The sequence below is a fragment of the Hyla sarda genome, chromosome 4 (assembly GCF_029499605.1).
Source record: "Hyla sarda isolate aHylSar1 chromosome 4, aHylSar1.hap1, whole genome shotgun sequence".
NCBI classification, from domain to species: domain Eukaryota; kingdom Metazoa; phylum Chordata; class Amphibia; order Anura; family Hylidae; genus Hyla; species Hyla sarda.
The window spans coordinates 292,679,781-292,697,274 of record NC_079192.1 but is presented as its reverse complement, the minus strand read 5'-3'; the positions used below and the strand labels follow the sequence as shown (position 1 = coordinate 292,697,274).

At 41.4% G+C, this 17,494-nt stretch overlaps 1 protein-coding gene across 6 annotated transcripts in view; it reads right to left on the bottom strand.

The window, feature by feature from the left end:
• The window catches only part of SLC41A2 (solute carrier family 41 member 2), a 112,448-nt gene that overhangs the window by 61,889 nt on the left and 33,065 nt on the right, over nucleotides 1-17,494 (bottom strand). For 5 of the 6 annotated variants that reach the window (XM_056574504.1, XM_056574501.1, XM_056574502.1 and 2 more), the window contains 4 exons: nucleotides 15,770-15,914; nucleotides 12,435-12,581; nucleotides 9,055-9,202; nucleotides 3,125-3,204 (listed from right to left, as the gene is read on the bottom strand). In XM_056574504.1, the coding sequence (XP_056430479.1) occupies nucleotides 3,125-3,204; nucleotides 9,055-9,202; nucleotides 12,435-12,581; nucleotides 15,770-15,914 (520 nt within the window). The remainder of the gene's footprint in view (nucleotides 1-3,124; nucleotides 3,205-9,054; nucleotides 9,203-12,434; nucleotides 12,582-15,769; nucleotides 15,915-17,494) is intronic. The other variant, XM_056574506.1, reaches the window with a different exon arrangement.

Below are 17,494 nucleotides of genomic sequence, written 5' to 3'. Positions count from 1 at the left end.
TGCCAACACTCTAATCAAGAAGTCTTTAGCTCCCAGCACGATCCGGGCTTATGATATCGCTTTGGCGGTTTTCTCCTCCTTCATGCAGGGCTTAGGGCTTTCCCCCACAATCACTTTACACTCTGCCCTAGCTTTTGTTGGTTTTTGCCATTCTTCTTTACACTTATCCCAGAACACCATCAAACTTCACTTAACAGGTCTTCAACACCACAGGTCGCTTTCGCACCCTCACGCCTCTTCTCTACTCTCTGCTCATCCAATCAAAGCAGCACTCAAGGGTATTTCAGTCTTGTCGCACCCCAAATCTCTTTCTCGCGCACCGGTCACGGGGGATCTTTTCCGGCCTATGTCTTCCTTACTGGACACGCACCCTTTTGGTTTTCACCTCAGCACGGTCATCAAAGCTGCCATACACCTTGCTTTCTACGGCTTCCTTAGACCGGGGGAGTTCACGCGCACTGGCGGCAGAGCACCCGGGCCAACCCTGAGCCAGCTATCATCCAACAGGCTAGGTCTCACTTTCACCCTTCCATCCACCAAAACCTGCAGATGGGGAGCATCCATCAGATATTTTCCCACCTCACATCAGTGGTGCCCAGTCTCGTCTCTCACCGACCTCCTCTCAATGCTGTCCGGGCAAGCAGCGGACAGTCCGCTCCTCCCGGTGGCTGGGCATGCTCTGTCTTCCTCCCAGTTTATCAGATACGTCCGCTCCCTAGTCACCATGCTAGGTCATGATCCCGCTGTCATCTCAGGACACTCATTCAGGATCGGGGCGGCCTCCGCAGCCTCCAAACATGATGTCCCAGCTCACATCATTAAGAAACTAGGCCGCTGGAACTCCAGCTGTTTTGACCGGTACATTCCGGATCCCTCTACCGAAATGGCTAATGTGTTTAAAGTTTTAGCGTTGTGATACAAATAAAATAGAGTTACACCCTACTCTTGACTCTTTGCCCTCTATAGGCGTGCCCTCGGTCGCGGTTATTGGGCACACCTCATCCGCTGTTTGTATTTCATAATTCTGTACTAGGTCTACCGGGGTTCCAAGGCTCAGGACGGTAAGTACTCTTGTTCTCCTTTTTCGTATACTTGCTCGTACGGCCTTTCGAGCCATGACCACAAATATATATATATATTTATTCCACCGGAATACCCCTTTATGATTAGAAAACCAAGGCTGCCAAGTGCTATTCCTTGAAGAGAGGCAGTTTTCTATCTATAAACGGCCCCTTTAATGAAGTGTTATATTAGTGTACTGTTATATTGGAGGCATCTCATGACATTTGGGTGGGATTGAGCAGAGACACTGAAATGTTACACATCCCCATTATAATCAGCTGTACAGTATTTACCAGCAACACATGTAAATGTTTTCTAGTAAGCACCTACTAAATGCAAACCACAGCAACACTGACACCTCAGCAAACAGTCTACTGCCTAATGAATTCAAAATGAAACACATCTACTCATTTTATTCTAGAATGAATCTTGATCCAATAAATGTGACTGTAGAAGAGAATATTGGATGCTGGTAGATATATAAAGCAGAAGAGTAGAGACTGTCTGCTCACAGGACTGAGATGGGTCACTCACACTACGGTCTATGGTTAGGGTGTAAGAAGAAAGCAGATTGTCAGCTTGGCTATGACAGCCTCTAAATCTCACTGTCTGGAAGTTCAGACGCTTAGCAAGAGTGTTTCTAAATGTCATTGTATGATGTCATCTTTCTATCTAAATAAAGCAGTTAGATAAGCTTAATAGAACTTTAGTCATAATGTTATTGTATTAGACAGCATTTTGTGCTACAATAAAAAACATTTATGAAAAAAAACAAAAAATTACCTATAAGCACATGTCCTTTCGTTGTAACAAAGTCCAGCCATTTCTAACAATCATGAAATATCTGTCTAGATCAGTGGTTCCCAATCAGGTCACTTCCAGTTCTACAAGTGACCTAATTGGGGGTGCACCAACGGCATTGTTCGGTCTTGATTCACTACACACTGCTTGCGGAGTGCCGTGTAAAGTGAAGGATGTCTGGATATCTCTCCGACAGACAGGCAGCTGGCCTGCCCCTGCTTAAAGGGATACTCCGGCCCTAATACATCTTATTCCCTATCCAAAGGATAGGGATAGGATGTCTGATGGCGGAGGTCCCGCCGCTGGCGACCTTGGCTGGGACACCCCAGACATCCGGTGCATGGAGTGATGATTGCTCCATGCAGCTGATGACAAGCAGGTGCTGCAGGAGATTGTGGGGGTCCCCAACGGCGGGACCCCCACGATCAGACATCTTATCCCCTATGCTTTGTATAGGGGATAAGATGTCTAGGGGCAGAGTACCCCTTTAACTGTGCAGATACACATCACAAATTTACACAAGTTAGACGAAACATATGGGGGATAAGAGTTTCATATACTGCTACATATCCTAGACTTCTACTACACTGTTCACAAGCACACAAAATGCATACATATACATTTACCATACAATGGAAGTCATGGGCAGAGATTCAAACATATGGGCATGTGTTTGCATGGTATACACTAGGATCTGTCTGATGTAGGACATTAAAAACCAAGACCCCTGTTACTGTATAAGGAAATTGCACAGTTCCTTCCTTTTTTACAGTATATATTTTTATAACTTTTCTTTTACAACTCAAATAAATGGGTATTCGCTGACTCCCCTTTCTTGCAGCAGACATTTTTCTTAATGGAATTTTTTTTTTTTTTAAAAGGTCCTGAATGGAGAAACCAGTTACTAGTCCTGAAATAAAACACTGTACGGACTGTATGATTCTTTTTTGGAGAATCTGATTTGCTTTTTACAGCACAATAATCACAGTACGTAGCAAGGAGCTCATGGTAATGAAAATTCCCTCACCAGCTGTGACATAAATGTTATCTTTATGCGGGCGGGCGAGAGGCTTGTAAATTATTTGTGGCAGCTCTTCCACAGGCACATACTGTATTACTGATACTTAAATAAACACATAAGTGGTAAGTGGGGACCACTTCATATACCTACGTGCAAATTCATACACAACCACGTATTATTTCAGTAATCATACTTGGAGAATGGCTGGAAAAATATATTGGCAATAAACTGAGATCGTACCGTTTATTACTGGTGTGTAGACAACAATCCCGGCCAAATTTGGGTCGGACACAGTTGTGTCTAGTATAAGGCCACCAACACTGAAAAAAAAAAGTTTGATGCATTTAGTACAGCAGATTGCAGCAGGTACTTAAGCATTTATTTAACATCTAGATTTCAGATTAACATGCTACAAGTTCATTGCGATGGGAGCTCTTCTGGGATGCCCGAGCTTTTGTGACAAGCTATGCTACCAGATGTGAAGCTTCCTTTGTAGTCGGTCTCTGGGATGTACGAGTGGCTGCAGGCCTCATCTTAATTAACGGCTGAGAAAAGCCAAGGAACTTACAAGATAAGGCTGCGGAATAGAAAACTTTCACAAGTGTGTCTTGCAGCTACTATTAAACAATTTTCTATCACAGCAAAAGCACATGGGTGGTCTGGGAAAAAGAAGGCAAAAGTTAAAGATAAGCTGTAAGGGAAAGCCCACGCAAAAATAGATTCCTGACAATATAGTATTTGGTCTAATATATAAGAGCAATTTAACAGTTTAACTAAAAGTTGCAGGTTTTCATGGGCATGGTTGCACGGCTAAAATCTGTGTTGTATTGGACTATTTTTTTGCATTCATATTAGTGCACTAAAAAAAATTAAAAAAAATGTAAAAACTAAAATGACAGTATAATAACACTTACCATTGACATCAATGGAAAATTCCACGCCAAACTAAAATCTAGAGTTTTTAAAAACTGCAGCACAGATTTTTAAGTACAGAAAAAAACTAATAAATTTTAAAGGCAGAATACACATGTTTTCCACATCCGGGTATATGGGATGATGGGAAATACATGTTGTGTGTATCATAAGGGCCTACACAAGTGTCCTAACCTTAAGGCTATGTTCACACAGCAGAATTTCCGTGCGGAATTCTGGATAAGAATTTCAATGGGATTCCGCTGCACTGCAGAATTTCCGCACCAGATGTTTCGGGCGTGGAAATCCTGATTCCAGCATTTGCAAAAACATTGAACATTTTCAATGTTTGTGTGGAGTCCACACGGAAATGTATTGCCGGCGCCTGCAGTTGGCAAAATGTCTGCACGGAGTTTTCGTGCTGACATTCTGTCGTGAGAACCCTGCTTAAGGTTACACTACGGTCTCTGTCCAGAGATTCCAAGTGCACCCGACACCGGCTGAATCAGTCACTGTTAGTCAGCTGTCCCTTTAGACAGCAATGTCTTTGGCGTGCATTTCACCTAAATAATCAGTGAGCTCATTCTTTTGGTGGCAGAATATCCACCACTGACATTCCATAGTGTGCACTGTGCAGCAGATTCCCATTGCCAGCAATAGTATTCTGTTCCTCCAGAATTTCTGACTGAAACTCTTAAGCAAAATTCTGGACTAAAATTCTGTAGTGTGAACTCAGCATTACACTGCTAATTTGAAATATATGTTACAAAAAAAAAATAAAAAAAAAATAAAATTGTTACTTGATTTGTATTCTGCATATAATGTACTGGGCTGAATTATCAACAAATTGTCAAATTTGCATGAAATGTGTGTAAAAAATTATGGAAATTATTCTAACACTCGGCATTGGATGACTGCAGCCCAATACTGGTCTTAGTAGTCATCTTTGTCTTGCATGTGACCGCTGACACCAATAATTGGTGACTGTACAGGAGCCAAGGGGGGCACTCTGCCAGGGACTACAGAGCACTATGGCACTGGAGCAAAAGTAAGTGGAGGCTTACTATGTGTTTTGCCCTCCTGTTTTATGTCTTTGGGTGAATTTATTAAAGGCACAAAATACTTTAATATTCTAGATGAGTCCTTGCAGTAGAAAACAGTTGCGGGCTAGGTTTCCACTTTTTTTACACTTAAAAAGCACCAGCAAAAACAGCCATAGGATTTTCCTACGTTTTTCTGGTGTTTTTGCCTTTGAGTGTTAATTGCAGTTTTGGCCCCTTTGGCGTTTTTTCTTCTAAATGTGTTGGGTACCAAAAAAAAAAAAAAAAAAAGAAGCAGTAGGGATGGGAAAAAATGTATTTAACAAAATTTTTTTTTTTATAGAGAAATTTGAATACATTTTTAATAAAGTGTGTGTGTTTCACTTTTTGCAAAAAAATTTAAGTAGTACTACTACTCCCAGCATGGAACAGACTGTTCCATGATGGGAGTAGTAGTAGGTGTATTATTAGAAAAATTGCCCCGGGTGTCACTCCTGACACCCGACGTGATCGTCCTATCTACTGCAGAGATGCGGAGAGGCTCTATACAGTGCTTGTACTCCGCCGGTCAGTGATTTGAATAGAACATCACTCATTCATATTTTCTGCCCAGAGTGGTGATTGGCCGGATGGTTGCAGCCAATCCCTCCTCTCAGCGGGAAATATGAATGAGTGATGTTCTATTCACATCACTGTCCGGCCAGAGTACAGAGCAGAGATGCGAGCACTGTACAGAGCCACTCCGCATCTCTGCAATAGATAGGACGATCATGTCAGGAGTGACACCCACTGTGATCTGTCCTTAACAGCAGGTACTACTACTCCCAACATGGAGCACACTCTGCACCATGCTGGGAACTGTAGTACCTGCATTAATAGACAGATCGCAGAGTGTGTCACTCCTGACACCCGCTGTGATCCTCCTGTACAATGTATAGATGCGGGCGGCCGCTCTTCTATGGTCCCCTGCACTGCCGTTTATATACACCTACTCATATTTCCCACAGAGAGTTGTGATTGGCTGGAACCATCTGGCCAATCACAGCTCTCTGCGGGAAACATGAATAGTTGTATATATACGGCAGTGCAGGGGACCATAGAACAGTGGCCGGCCGCATCTATAAATGATACAGAAGGATCGCAATGGACATGTGGCGATATGTCAAATAGTACAGGTAGTACTACTACTCTCATCATGGAACAGTGTGTTCCTTGCTGGTAGTAGTAGTACTCCCTAAAAATGTATAAAAATAAAAATAAAAGGGGGAAAACACACACACACACACACACTACATTATTATTATTCTTGGCTACATTTTTAGTGCCCTGCCCGCACACATAAATTGATCCCTGTTTAAAAATGTATTTAAAAAAATTTGCTATAAAAAAGATACATTTTGTTAAATACAACTTTTTCCATCACTACTGTATCTTCTTTATTTTTAATTTTTTAATGGTACCCTACGAAATGTTATTAAAAAAAGGTATCTTCATCACTTTTTTGGATCACTAAAGTCCAAACAAGAATTAAAAAAAAACGCTGGCAAAAACGCCAAAGTAAAAAACCCACATGGCGTTTTTCTTGGCGTTTTTTCACTCCCATAGATTTTCCTTATAAAAAGCCAAAGTCTCAACAAGAGGTCGTTTTTGAAAAACTGCCAAACGCCAAAAGGATTTAAAAAAAAACGCCAAACTGAAAAACGCCAAGTGGATATGGCATTTTGCAATTCCCTATTGACTTGCAGCTAACATCTGGCCATAGTTTTTTCACAAAAAAAACAAAAAACGTCATGTGGCAGAATGGGCGTTTTTGCCAAAATAAAATAAATAAACAAGTGGAGACCAGAGAAGAAATTTCTTTAAATCAATCAGAGACAAAGCATAAAGGCTGACGCTTTTATGGCCTCAAGGGATGGGCCTTTGTGTATGCTCTAAAATAAAAATGTTTAATTAATAAAAAATAAAAATAAAAGTATTCGGCTTCTTTTATATCCTTATATTTGTATTTGTAAAAAGATATGCCCACAACAGTGTTAATGCTTAACATTCTAAAATGAATAAAATAAATAAATAAAAATAAAATCATATAGTTTTCTTACCTTACATATAAATATTGCGTAAACACACACTGTCAATCTGTCACAATGTATGACAAATGTACTTGGAAAAACATTATGGAAAGATTTTATTTGCCTCCTGCTGGAAATTAAACCATAAGCTGGGAAATATAAGTGACTATTGGGGGGGGGGGGGGCGGGGGGGATTTATTATTTCTTCCACCAGAGCAGTTTTAAAAAGTAAGAGGCTGTCTGACTGTAGCCGTCTCTACAGGAAGCAGACTATGCTAGAAAATACATATCAGAGTACAGGTACACAGTAGGTGCAGGTAGCTCCTAAGCTCCCTCTTTTGGCAGCTGTAGAAAGACAGCATGTTGTTAATATATATATATATATATATATATATATATATATATATATATATAAATAACTCAACGTGTGTGTGTGTGTGTATGTATGTGTGTATGTTCCAGGATCACGTCCAAACAGCTAAAGATATTAACATGAAACTTGGCCAACATGTTACTTATATGTCAACAACAAACATAGGATAGGAAATGTAACCCTTACCCACCATACAAGTCTATGGGGAATATATGTTCCTGCATAACTTCCAAACGGCTAGAGATATTTCCATAATACTTTGTCACATCTTACTTATATGTCAAATAAAAATATATAAATAGTTAAATTAACCCCTAACCTGCCCCCATATGTGAAGGATGGGGTTTTTGTTTCAAGTCCTATGCAAGTATATAGGACTTCTGGTGCCTTATTCTACAAGCTCCACTCTTCATCTCCTGGTGAATGAGTCAATCCGGCTGGCAAGCCACACCCTCCCTGCATGCCATATTCCATCTCACAAAGACACGCCCACCCTTTAAGCCACACCTATTTTATTTTCAGTTTACAATATCTTTACCACAACGCAGCCCCACCTGAGGATGGGATATGAGGATTAGAAATGAGGATTAGATATGGGGACGGTATATGGGGTCGAGATATGAGAACAAAATATGAGGACAGGATATAAGGTCAGAATATGAGGAGGGGATTTGGGGTCAAGATATCAGGAGGGCATATGGGGTCAGGATTAAGGGACGGGATAGGAGGACAAAAGCTTCCTCCTTTGTTGCTTTTCCTCCCCCACAAGGATAAGGTAGGAAAATCGGGCAGCGCCGGGTACTCAGCTAGTCAATAATATAATGGATTTAGAAAGTTTTCAGACTCTTTCAAGTTTTCTCATTTTTTTATGTTGAGGACTTGTGCTAAAAAAGAAAATCTATTTTCCCACATCTTCAGCAAATTTATTTAAATGGAAAAACTAAAATTTCACATGTACATAAGTATTCAATGATCCTCTCTATGACACTTAAAATTTAGCTCTGGCTCCTCCCATTTCTCTAGATCATCTCAGAGATGTTCCTAAACCTTGATTGGAGTCACCTATGGCAAATTCAACTGATTGGACAGGATTTGGAAAGACACACCCCTGCCTATATAAGGTCTCTGCTGACTATGCATATGAAAGCTGACTATGCATATGAAAACAATGCCATGAGGGGGAAAGAAATGCCTGTGAGTTCACATTATGTGAATGTACAGATCTGGAGAAAGGCACACACATGCACAGATCTGGAGAAAAGTACCATTTACTGCACTAAAAGATCAAAAGCACAATGCTTATGTCAATGCAATTTTTTTTCCTTTTCCATAAATTAGCAAAGCTAACATTCTGTTTTCACTTTGTCATTATGGGGTATTAAAGAATGATGGGCAAACTTGAATTTTGTTGATTTTATCACAAGGCCACAACATAACAAAGTGAAAAAAGTGAAAGGGTCTGAAGACTTTCCCGAATGCATTGTATTTATTGATATCCATCATCTTTATGTATACGCATGTATCAGAGGCATCTTGCTGGGCTGCGCACAGTTTTACACAATGACATGTTGTATTGGCACATACATTCATATGGAAGCCCCATTGGTATAAACAAAAAATGATGTACACCACCTTAAATAGCACACCCGTTTCATACATGCCACATATAAATATAGGGTAGAAATACAATGTCAATCAAAGATGTGTTACATAAGTTAAACCTTAACATTTGTCTTATAAAAGGACAAAAAAAAAACACAGCAGGAAAGCACCAACCTGCTAATAAGCATGGCAGTAATGACTGGCTCCCAGCCAGAGTGCAGAACAGTTCTTGTAGCAGGATGTTTTGATGCCACTACAATCCATATTGGGGTTAGTGCCAAGAAGAAAGAACCAACCAATGGTGAAACAAAGGAGTATGAATCTAGAACAGAAAACAAATTTTACCTATGAAAATTTCCTGTGCAAAGGCTCAGCTTATGCAGTCAAATGTAAAACAAAAGTGTTCAAAGATACAGTTCTATACAGTGTCACTACTACACAAGAACCCATTCTCCTTCTTCGGCAAAGTGATATTGTGCTATAGCTCTCCCCTACAGGCAGTGTCAGGTCTTATCTCCTTTCTAGGTTTGATTTAAGAGAAACTCAGGTGAAACCTATGTGACTTTTCCCTCTGATCACGATATTTGCTGTCTGCAAAATACAATATCAGGCAGAATGCGCCTTGGCCATTGCAAGGCAGCAACCCATTAATGCAATGGGTGACAATGGTAAACCTTCTTAGCTCTGCTGTCATTGAATCTCTAATAATTCTCTTTCTTTAGTTGATGTAAGGCTAGCCATTGCTAGATTTGACCTGGCCACAAAGTGACACTTTGCAAGGGGTCATGGAACAAGTAGTCACCAAAGTTGATGTTTGCGGCAATATGTACAATTAATGCCCCTTTTGCACTGCCGTTGTGCCAGAAAACATCTGTTAGTTTCTTTTTATTTATTTTTTATTTTATTTTTTTTTGCCTTTAACATCCATTATCTGGATGGAGCATTACAGGCAACAACGGGTTGCGACAGATCTCATTTACTATTATTGGGTCCGTCGGGCACCATTGTCTTTTTTTTTTTTAACGGTGCCCGATGGACCCTTAAAAAGTGACGCTTCGGACAGGGCTCTGTCAGACCTCCTGCCCTGCCATAGACATCGCCCCATATGTACCCACTGTATCCAGCCTTCAATAAAGTTCACAGCATCATACCGGCGAGTGATCCACGTCTTTTGTCTTTTCTGGACTTTAGAATACAATGTGGGCTTGTCCTTCCTCTTAAGCCTTCACTTTAATGTAATTCTGTAAAACTGATTCTGCAGTAAAGGCTTCTGTCTGATGGTATACCTCCACACTGACCTTTCTAGGTTTTCCAATTAGGGGCCAACAGCGGATGTTGCCATAATTTGGCCCCTGGGCCACATCCAGACACCAGTAGTAAAAAAAATAACATTGTAGTTTGGGAACCCTGTAGCAGATTTTGCACTGGGACGCAAGAATTTCATGTTGTACTTCTGGATTTCAGCACCAAACACAAATTGCTTTATTGATGCTATTCTAGACACTTTTGGCTGTAAAGCAATCTGCCTTCCAATTAAGGCCTTGTTCACAAAGCAAAATTTCCGGACTGAGAAATTCCAGTGCAATAGTGTCCCACACATGGCGAAATTTTCGATGCCATAACAATTCTTTTTGCGGAATCCGCTCGGAAATGCATTGACATCTATGGAAATGGCGCATTTCCAAGTGGTCCTAACACGGCATGTTCTGCCTACACCAGCTATCTGCGCAATGTTTGCCAGAGGTTTTCCAAACAGAGACATTCTGCAAAAAAATGTGCCCTGTGAACATACCCCGAGTGTTGTGAGAAATATAACCTTGAACTAGTGCTGAGCGGTAAGACCAAGATCACAGTATTTTTCTAAATTATGGCGTGTTCACGGTATTTCGGGGGGGGGGGGGGTCAGTATAGTGTCAGGAGGTCAAGGGTCCTCACCATGGTACCCCGGGTCTCGGTCAGGCCGCCCGGTAACTCTCCTCCATGTCTCTGCAGTTCTGCTCAAGTTTCCTGGTGGTCAGGGGTTCTCACCATGGTACGCGGGGTCTCAGTCACGCTGCCCGGTAACTCTCCTCCATGTCTTCGCAGTTCTGCTCAAGTCTCCTGCACCTGCCTGGAAGTCACATGCCCGCCGGGAGAGGTAGTCCCCTCCCAGCTCCTCACAGTCAGTTCAGTGCGGCTTGGACTACACTTCCCAGAGACGCTGTGCTGCCGGACGTTTCTCTACGCCATCACGCACTGAAGTAGGTTGCTATGGAAACGGTATTGCGGTATGTGAAAAATTCATATCGTAAAGAAAAAACACACCGGTATTTGGTATGAACCGGTATACGGCCCAGCACTACCTTGAACTATATATAAACCTGTAGCATAATGGGCTTTTTATCAGATCATTTTTATTTTAGTGTTATGCAGATCCTGCAAATAAGTAACAATTACTTAATAAAAACAAGCATCTCCATCCTTCCCTTGAATAACCAACCATGAAATGTAAAAAATGTCAAATCAATAAGATATGAATAAATTTTATTTATTAGTTACAACTGGTAAAAAAAAAAATCAAATCATGATACTGTAGTTGTTTTTAATTCCTAATATTGCTCGCCTTTAGGTTACAGCATTTTAACATCATACCAAGACTGAATTCATTGCTACTGCTGTGCTAGAACCTACACAGCTTTGTATTTCATTTGGACTACAGAGACCTCCAGTGGTAGAAATATATATTTCTATTGATTTTCTAAAATCGTGACATAAAAGTACACCCTCAGGAAAAAAATATTTGCCTAAAAAAATTTGGACGCAAAAAATTAAGTAAACCAGCAGCTCCTAACAAAATGAAATATATGGGCAGATGCAAATCACATTATAATGCAGTATTGGTAGTGACATGTTACAATGTTTCATCATGAAATGCCCCTTTATATTTAAAATATCTAAGGCCTGAAATTGATCACACACTGCTAGGACATGCCAACCTGCTGCTCGCTATGGTGCAGTTTGTAAAATGCTATCCCATTTTGCATGGTCAGTCCATTGTGGTCTTTGGATGACTGAACAGCTAACCAGAAAGAGTCAAATAGAGCTGCCAGGCCACAAAGTGGCACCACATTTTCCTAGCGCTGTTACAATTTTACTACAGTGGGAGCCATCTGTGGAATATCCAAGCAGTAAGTAATCCTAAGGCAACCATACACACCTTCAATAGCTGTCAGTTGAATGCGGGTTTAGCCCATAACTATGGATATGTTCACGTGTGTACTTATCCTACCCACTGAAAATTTGCAGCAAAATAGACAGAAAAATATGTGAACCCACCTGTCCAGAATTACATGTGTTCTGAACTCCTCTGACAGCAACTCACCTCCCCAAGAACAAAAGGATCGGATTTAATCTGCCTGATCCTTCTCTCCCAAACATTTACTGTGGTGGGGGAGGAATGTCGAGAGGCCACCACATACACATTAGATGTTGGCTGAACCTGCTAAAATAGGCAGGTCAGGCCATCACAAGGGTAATTTTTAGGGAACCTTAAGACAAACATGACATAATCTTACCTATGCAGCTGTAAAGACCCTGGCTAATCCATGCCAATATGGCAAGTGTGATAAGATCGCCAAAGCTGGCAGCAATAGGTGTGGCTACATTGTCTGGGTTTATTCCTGTTTTCTTTGATCCAACAATCACTCCTACCATAATTATACCTATATTATATAAAAAATAAAAAATAAATTATATTAATATACAAATCCCACACATGCATGTCTAAAACAAGCAAAACATTACCATAGAAATACTGTAAGCTTCTTAATATATCATCTTTAAGCATCTTTATTTATAGTGCTTTGCTTGATTCCTAAATCAATTCTGGGCAAAAGAGATATACGTTTTCTTTCAGTCATGAAATGAATCATCTGTTCTGTAAGTAGTTCTAAAAATTCAGACTAAATGGAAAGAGGATGTGAGTATTAGCCAGTTCTTAAGACTGCAAAAGTCAAAGAACAGGGATGCTATTTCATTTATAAAAATGTTTCAAATGTCCAGTAATAGTTGGGAGTAATGTCCATTTAAAGGTGTATTCCGCCCCTAGACATCTTATCCTGATCTCCCTGCTGCACCCGGCGTTCGTTTAGAGCATTGGGTGCAGCGCTGGAGGCTTGTGATTCACAGCCGCGCCCCTCAATGCCTCCCACAGACTTGCATTGAGGGGCATGGCCGTGAGGGCACAGGCAGAGCGTGACCGTGATGTCACAAGCCTCCGCCCGGCATCACCAGTCATCCGGCATGGAGCGAAGTCTTGGGTGCCGCAGCAGAGATCGCGGGGGTCCCCAGTGGCGAGACCCCCACGATCAGACATCTTAGCCCCTATCCTTTGGTGGGGCGGAGAATCTCTTTAATGGGGAGCTTTCTGTGTGAGGAGTCCCCTGGCAAAGAGTCTCAATGCTATGCCCCCAACATTAGCTATTAATCTGTGAGGGAAGATAGCAGCGAGTATTCAATTTACCAGCAATGCCACAACAGAAATGAAGTATGATACTGTGTCCACAGAAATCATTGGCTGTCTGGGTCATCCTCCTCTAGAGCAAACAATGTTCTTTGCAGGCAATCTCCCCTCTGGCTAATATATGAAGAGCATGACCGGTGATCCTTTGCTCCTTAAACTAAAATTGCCCTATTAAGGTATTTTAACTAGTCCCTGTTGGTTCAAATGTCTCTCAACGTGATACCCTATGTCAGCAGTTTACAACCCAGGGTAGGCGTACCCCCAGGGAACAGGTCTCCTGGGGGTAAGCAGAAAAAAAACTCCATAAATGGAGGCCGCAGCCGCTGGTCACTGCTTTTAAAGTGGCCGCAACCCATGCTGCCTGATCTTAAAGTGGCAGAGGGTGCAATGATCACTTTAAGAGAAGTAAGCAGTAGCTGCTAGTACTAGGTCACCTCTCTGCTCAAAATAGCAGAGCAGGAGGATAGCAGAGGAGAAGCTAGAGCATGGGTCAAAGCAGTAGGTTCCCGGACCTGAGGAGCAGTGGAGCACTGAAGTGTGGTTGTATGTGGGCTTACAACTATATATGGGAGCACAGAGAGGGCCTACAACTATATGGATGGATACCTAGTGGTGCTGTGCTGGTAGTAAAATAAGATTATCCAAATTGGGACAAAGAAAATAATCAGAATATTCTTATTTAAGAACAAGCACAGTGCCACTATGGGGGAGATTTATGAAAACCTGGGCAGATGAAAAGTTGACCAGTTGCCCAAAGCAACCAATAAGATTGTTTCTTTCATTTTGAAAAGGGCCTCTGAAAAATGGCAGGATACAAGCTGCGCCTAGAATCCATGTTTGATATTGAATGCAGTAATTGACGTTGTGCCCACAGCACAACCCTGAACACACCTCCTTTTGCCAGCAATTCACCTGTCATTATAACACCACTTAGAGCAATTTTTTCTTTCATATGCTGAATACCTATTATATGGTGGCAGAAAGCCGGCGCTGTTACGGTGTGGGGCCATACATATGGGAAGTATGTATATATTGAATGTCTGTTTGCCTTATTATTTCATTATTTTGAAAGCTCCATTATGTGACTATTAACAAACATTTCAAATAATAGTGGGTACTGTTAGTAGGGGGGCCGTGAAGAGGATCAGGGGGCCTAGGGAGATATTGAGTAAAGAAAAGCATTAATTTCACATAGCAGCAACTATATTAATTACAAACTTGTGGCTAATATGGGGATGGCGGTACAAATTTTCCAAATGGGCTGCAGAGTAGTACTTTGGCAAAAAAATAAAATAAAAATTGGGAACTACTGCCCTATATGATTACTAACATTTCTGAAAATCCCTTCACTTACTAAAAATGACACCTTACCCCAGAAAAAAATTCTAAAGTCTGGGCCACTAGGTGTCTTACTTCTCTGCTGTAGTCCACTGCATTTTGTTAGGCTCAGTCCTCGAGTAACTGAGAGACCAGGACAGGACACAGGAAAAGTGGCTTAGATACTGCTACGTGCACGAGAGGGGGAGAGTGGGCCTGGGCTGTATACCTGCAATCTGTGAGTCTGTTTCCCTCCTTCAGATGATCCACACTAATAAGAGATAAATCAAGATTTCCCTCTCATCTTAGCAGCAGTTCAGTGTTTAGTATAACTTTTTTCTGTGCCGAAGCGGTTTCTTTTATTTCTGCTTCTATAGCACCTTGCAAAGCCAGTAAATCAATAACCCCTTCTACCTCCACTTGCATATACAGTATAGTAGTGTACTGTGAATGATTTCTCAGCACTGTGCTGCTGTTAAGTACAGTGCACTTTCACAAGCACTATACCATGGCATAACAGTTAGGAGCAGGTGCCATCATGGCATAAAAGTTAGGAGCACAAGCTAAGTTGTGATTGGCCAGACAACTAAGGAAAATAAATGCCTGTGTGTGTATTACTGGCAACAACCCAGCTCTGGCACCAAAACCATGCAAAATCTTTTTAATTGACATGTACACATTTAAATTATCCAATTCGAGTATTTTTCCTTACACAATGGATTAGTAACTTAAAGGAACCCTCTTGGCAAAACATAGACATTGTGCTTAGCCTAGCATATAAGACTTGAGGGTGCAATGCATTACCAATGATTCAAACAACATCAAAGAGAAAACCTGTGTCGGCACTGCCCCCTCTGGCCCTGAACTAGGCATCGCACAGGGTCTGCTTTTCTTTAACAGGCCTCCAAAATATGAATATCTGAAGAGTTAACAGCCACTTTATACATAACTAAAAGATTTCTCTCATGTTAAGTGGCATATTGTTTATATTGGACATTACAGACAGAGATATCTTATTGAGAATATCATGCTAGCATACTTTAGCCATATTCTGTTTGGTGGTATACTTGCCTTGAAGTAGTGATGCTATAAAAGCAGTAGCCACGCTGCTGGAGCAAAGTAGTATTGCATGGTCTAGACGGTATTTCCCCTCTGGAATCCAGCCCAATATAACTGCTGCAACGGCAGCCAAAAACCCAACTACTGTTGCCTGCACCTAGAGAAAAGAACCAGCGGTTCACATGTTAATGAAAACAGACAATGAATTCTCAGCTTTTCTGGAACAGTGTTGTATGTTTGATGTTCGATTCTCAAAGATAAAGTTTCAAAGTCCTGTTCTCAAACATCCCCCCAAAATGAATCCCCTGGACTTGGTCAGTTTAGGTTCTTAAGTGCATACAGTATACAAGAAAAGGGGAAAGTAGAGATGGTGCTATATAGTGCCGTTATCTTAGGTGACGTTAGGTATCAAATACACTGCTCAAAAAAATAAAGGGAACACTAAGATAACACATCCTAGATCTGAATGAACGAACTAATCGTATGAAATACTTTTGTCTTTACATAGCTGAATGTGCTGACAACAAAATCACACAAAAATTATCAATGGAAATCAAATTTATCAACCCATGGGGGTCTGGATATGGAGTCACATTTAAAATCAAAGTGGAAAACCACACTACAGGCTGATTCAACTTTGATGTAATGTCCTTAAAACAAGACAAAATGATGCTCAGCAGTGTGTGTGTGTGACCTCCACGTACCCGTATGACCTCCCTACAACACCTGGGCATGCTCCTGATGAGGTGGGGGATGGTCTCCTGAGGGATGTCCTCCCAGACCTGGACTAAAGCATCCGCCAACTCCTGGACACTCTGTGGTGCAACGTGGCGTTGGTGGATGGAGCGAGACATGATGTCCCAGATGTGCTTAATCGGATTCAGGTCTGGGGAACGAGCAGGCTAGTACATAGCATCAATGCCTTCCTCTTGCAGGAACTGCTGACACACTCCAGTCACATGAGGTCTAGCATTGTCTTGCATTAGGAGGAACCCAGGGCCAACCGCACCAGCATATGGTCTCACAAGGGGTCTGAGGATCTCATCTCGGTACCTAATGGCAGTCAGGCTACCTCTGGCAAGCACATCGAGGACTGTGCAGCCCCCCCCCCCCCCCCCCCAAAAGAAATGCCACCCCACACCATTACTGACCCACCCCCAATCTGTTCATGCTGGAGGATGTTGCATGCAGCAGAACATTCTCCACGGCATCTCCAGATCTCCATCTCCAGTTGTTTGACTGGCTTTGTCAGTATGAAATACTGAAATTTTTCTAATAAAACCAATTGCAAAACCTATTTGGTTTTGCATGCTTTACAACATATCAAATATTTTTGTATCTGACAGTGCCCATTTAAATGAATAAAACCTAAGAGGATTCCAGATGTGTTAAAGCCAAGGTACAACCACCATTTAGAACAATACTATGAAATAAATACCCCTTTCTTCTAATGTAAGCAACTGTACAGTTACTGACTTTGGGAAGCAGCCAAAAATGAAATCATTGACTAGAAGAGAATGTCCAATCCTGCTCAATCTTCCGACAAGAGGTGACGTGGAGAGGCTCTAAAACATTTAGGCTGTGTTCACATGGGGTGTTTAGTTAGTGGTACCACCACAATTTTAAAGCTAATTTAAGCAATCGCTGTAAAAATGTAACTTTTTTAGTTTTGACAGCAATCTAGGAAAAAAAGTTGTAAAATTGATACCTCTAATTAAACACCCTGTGTGTACACAG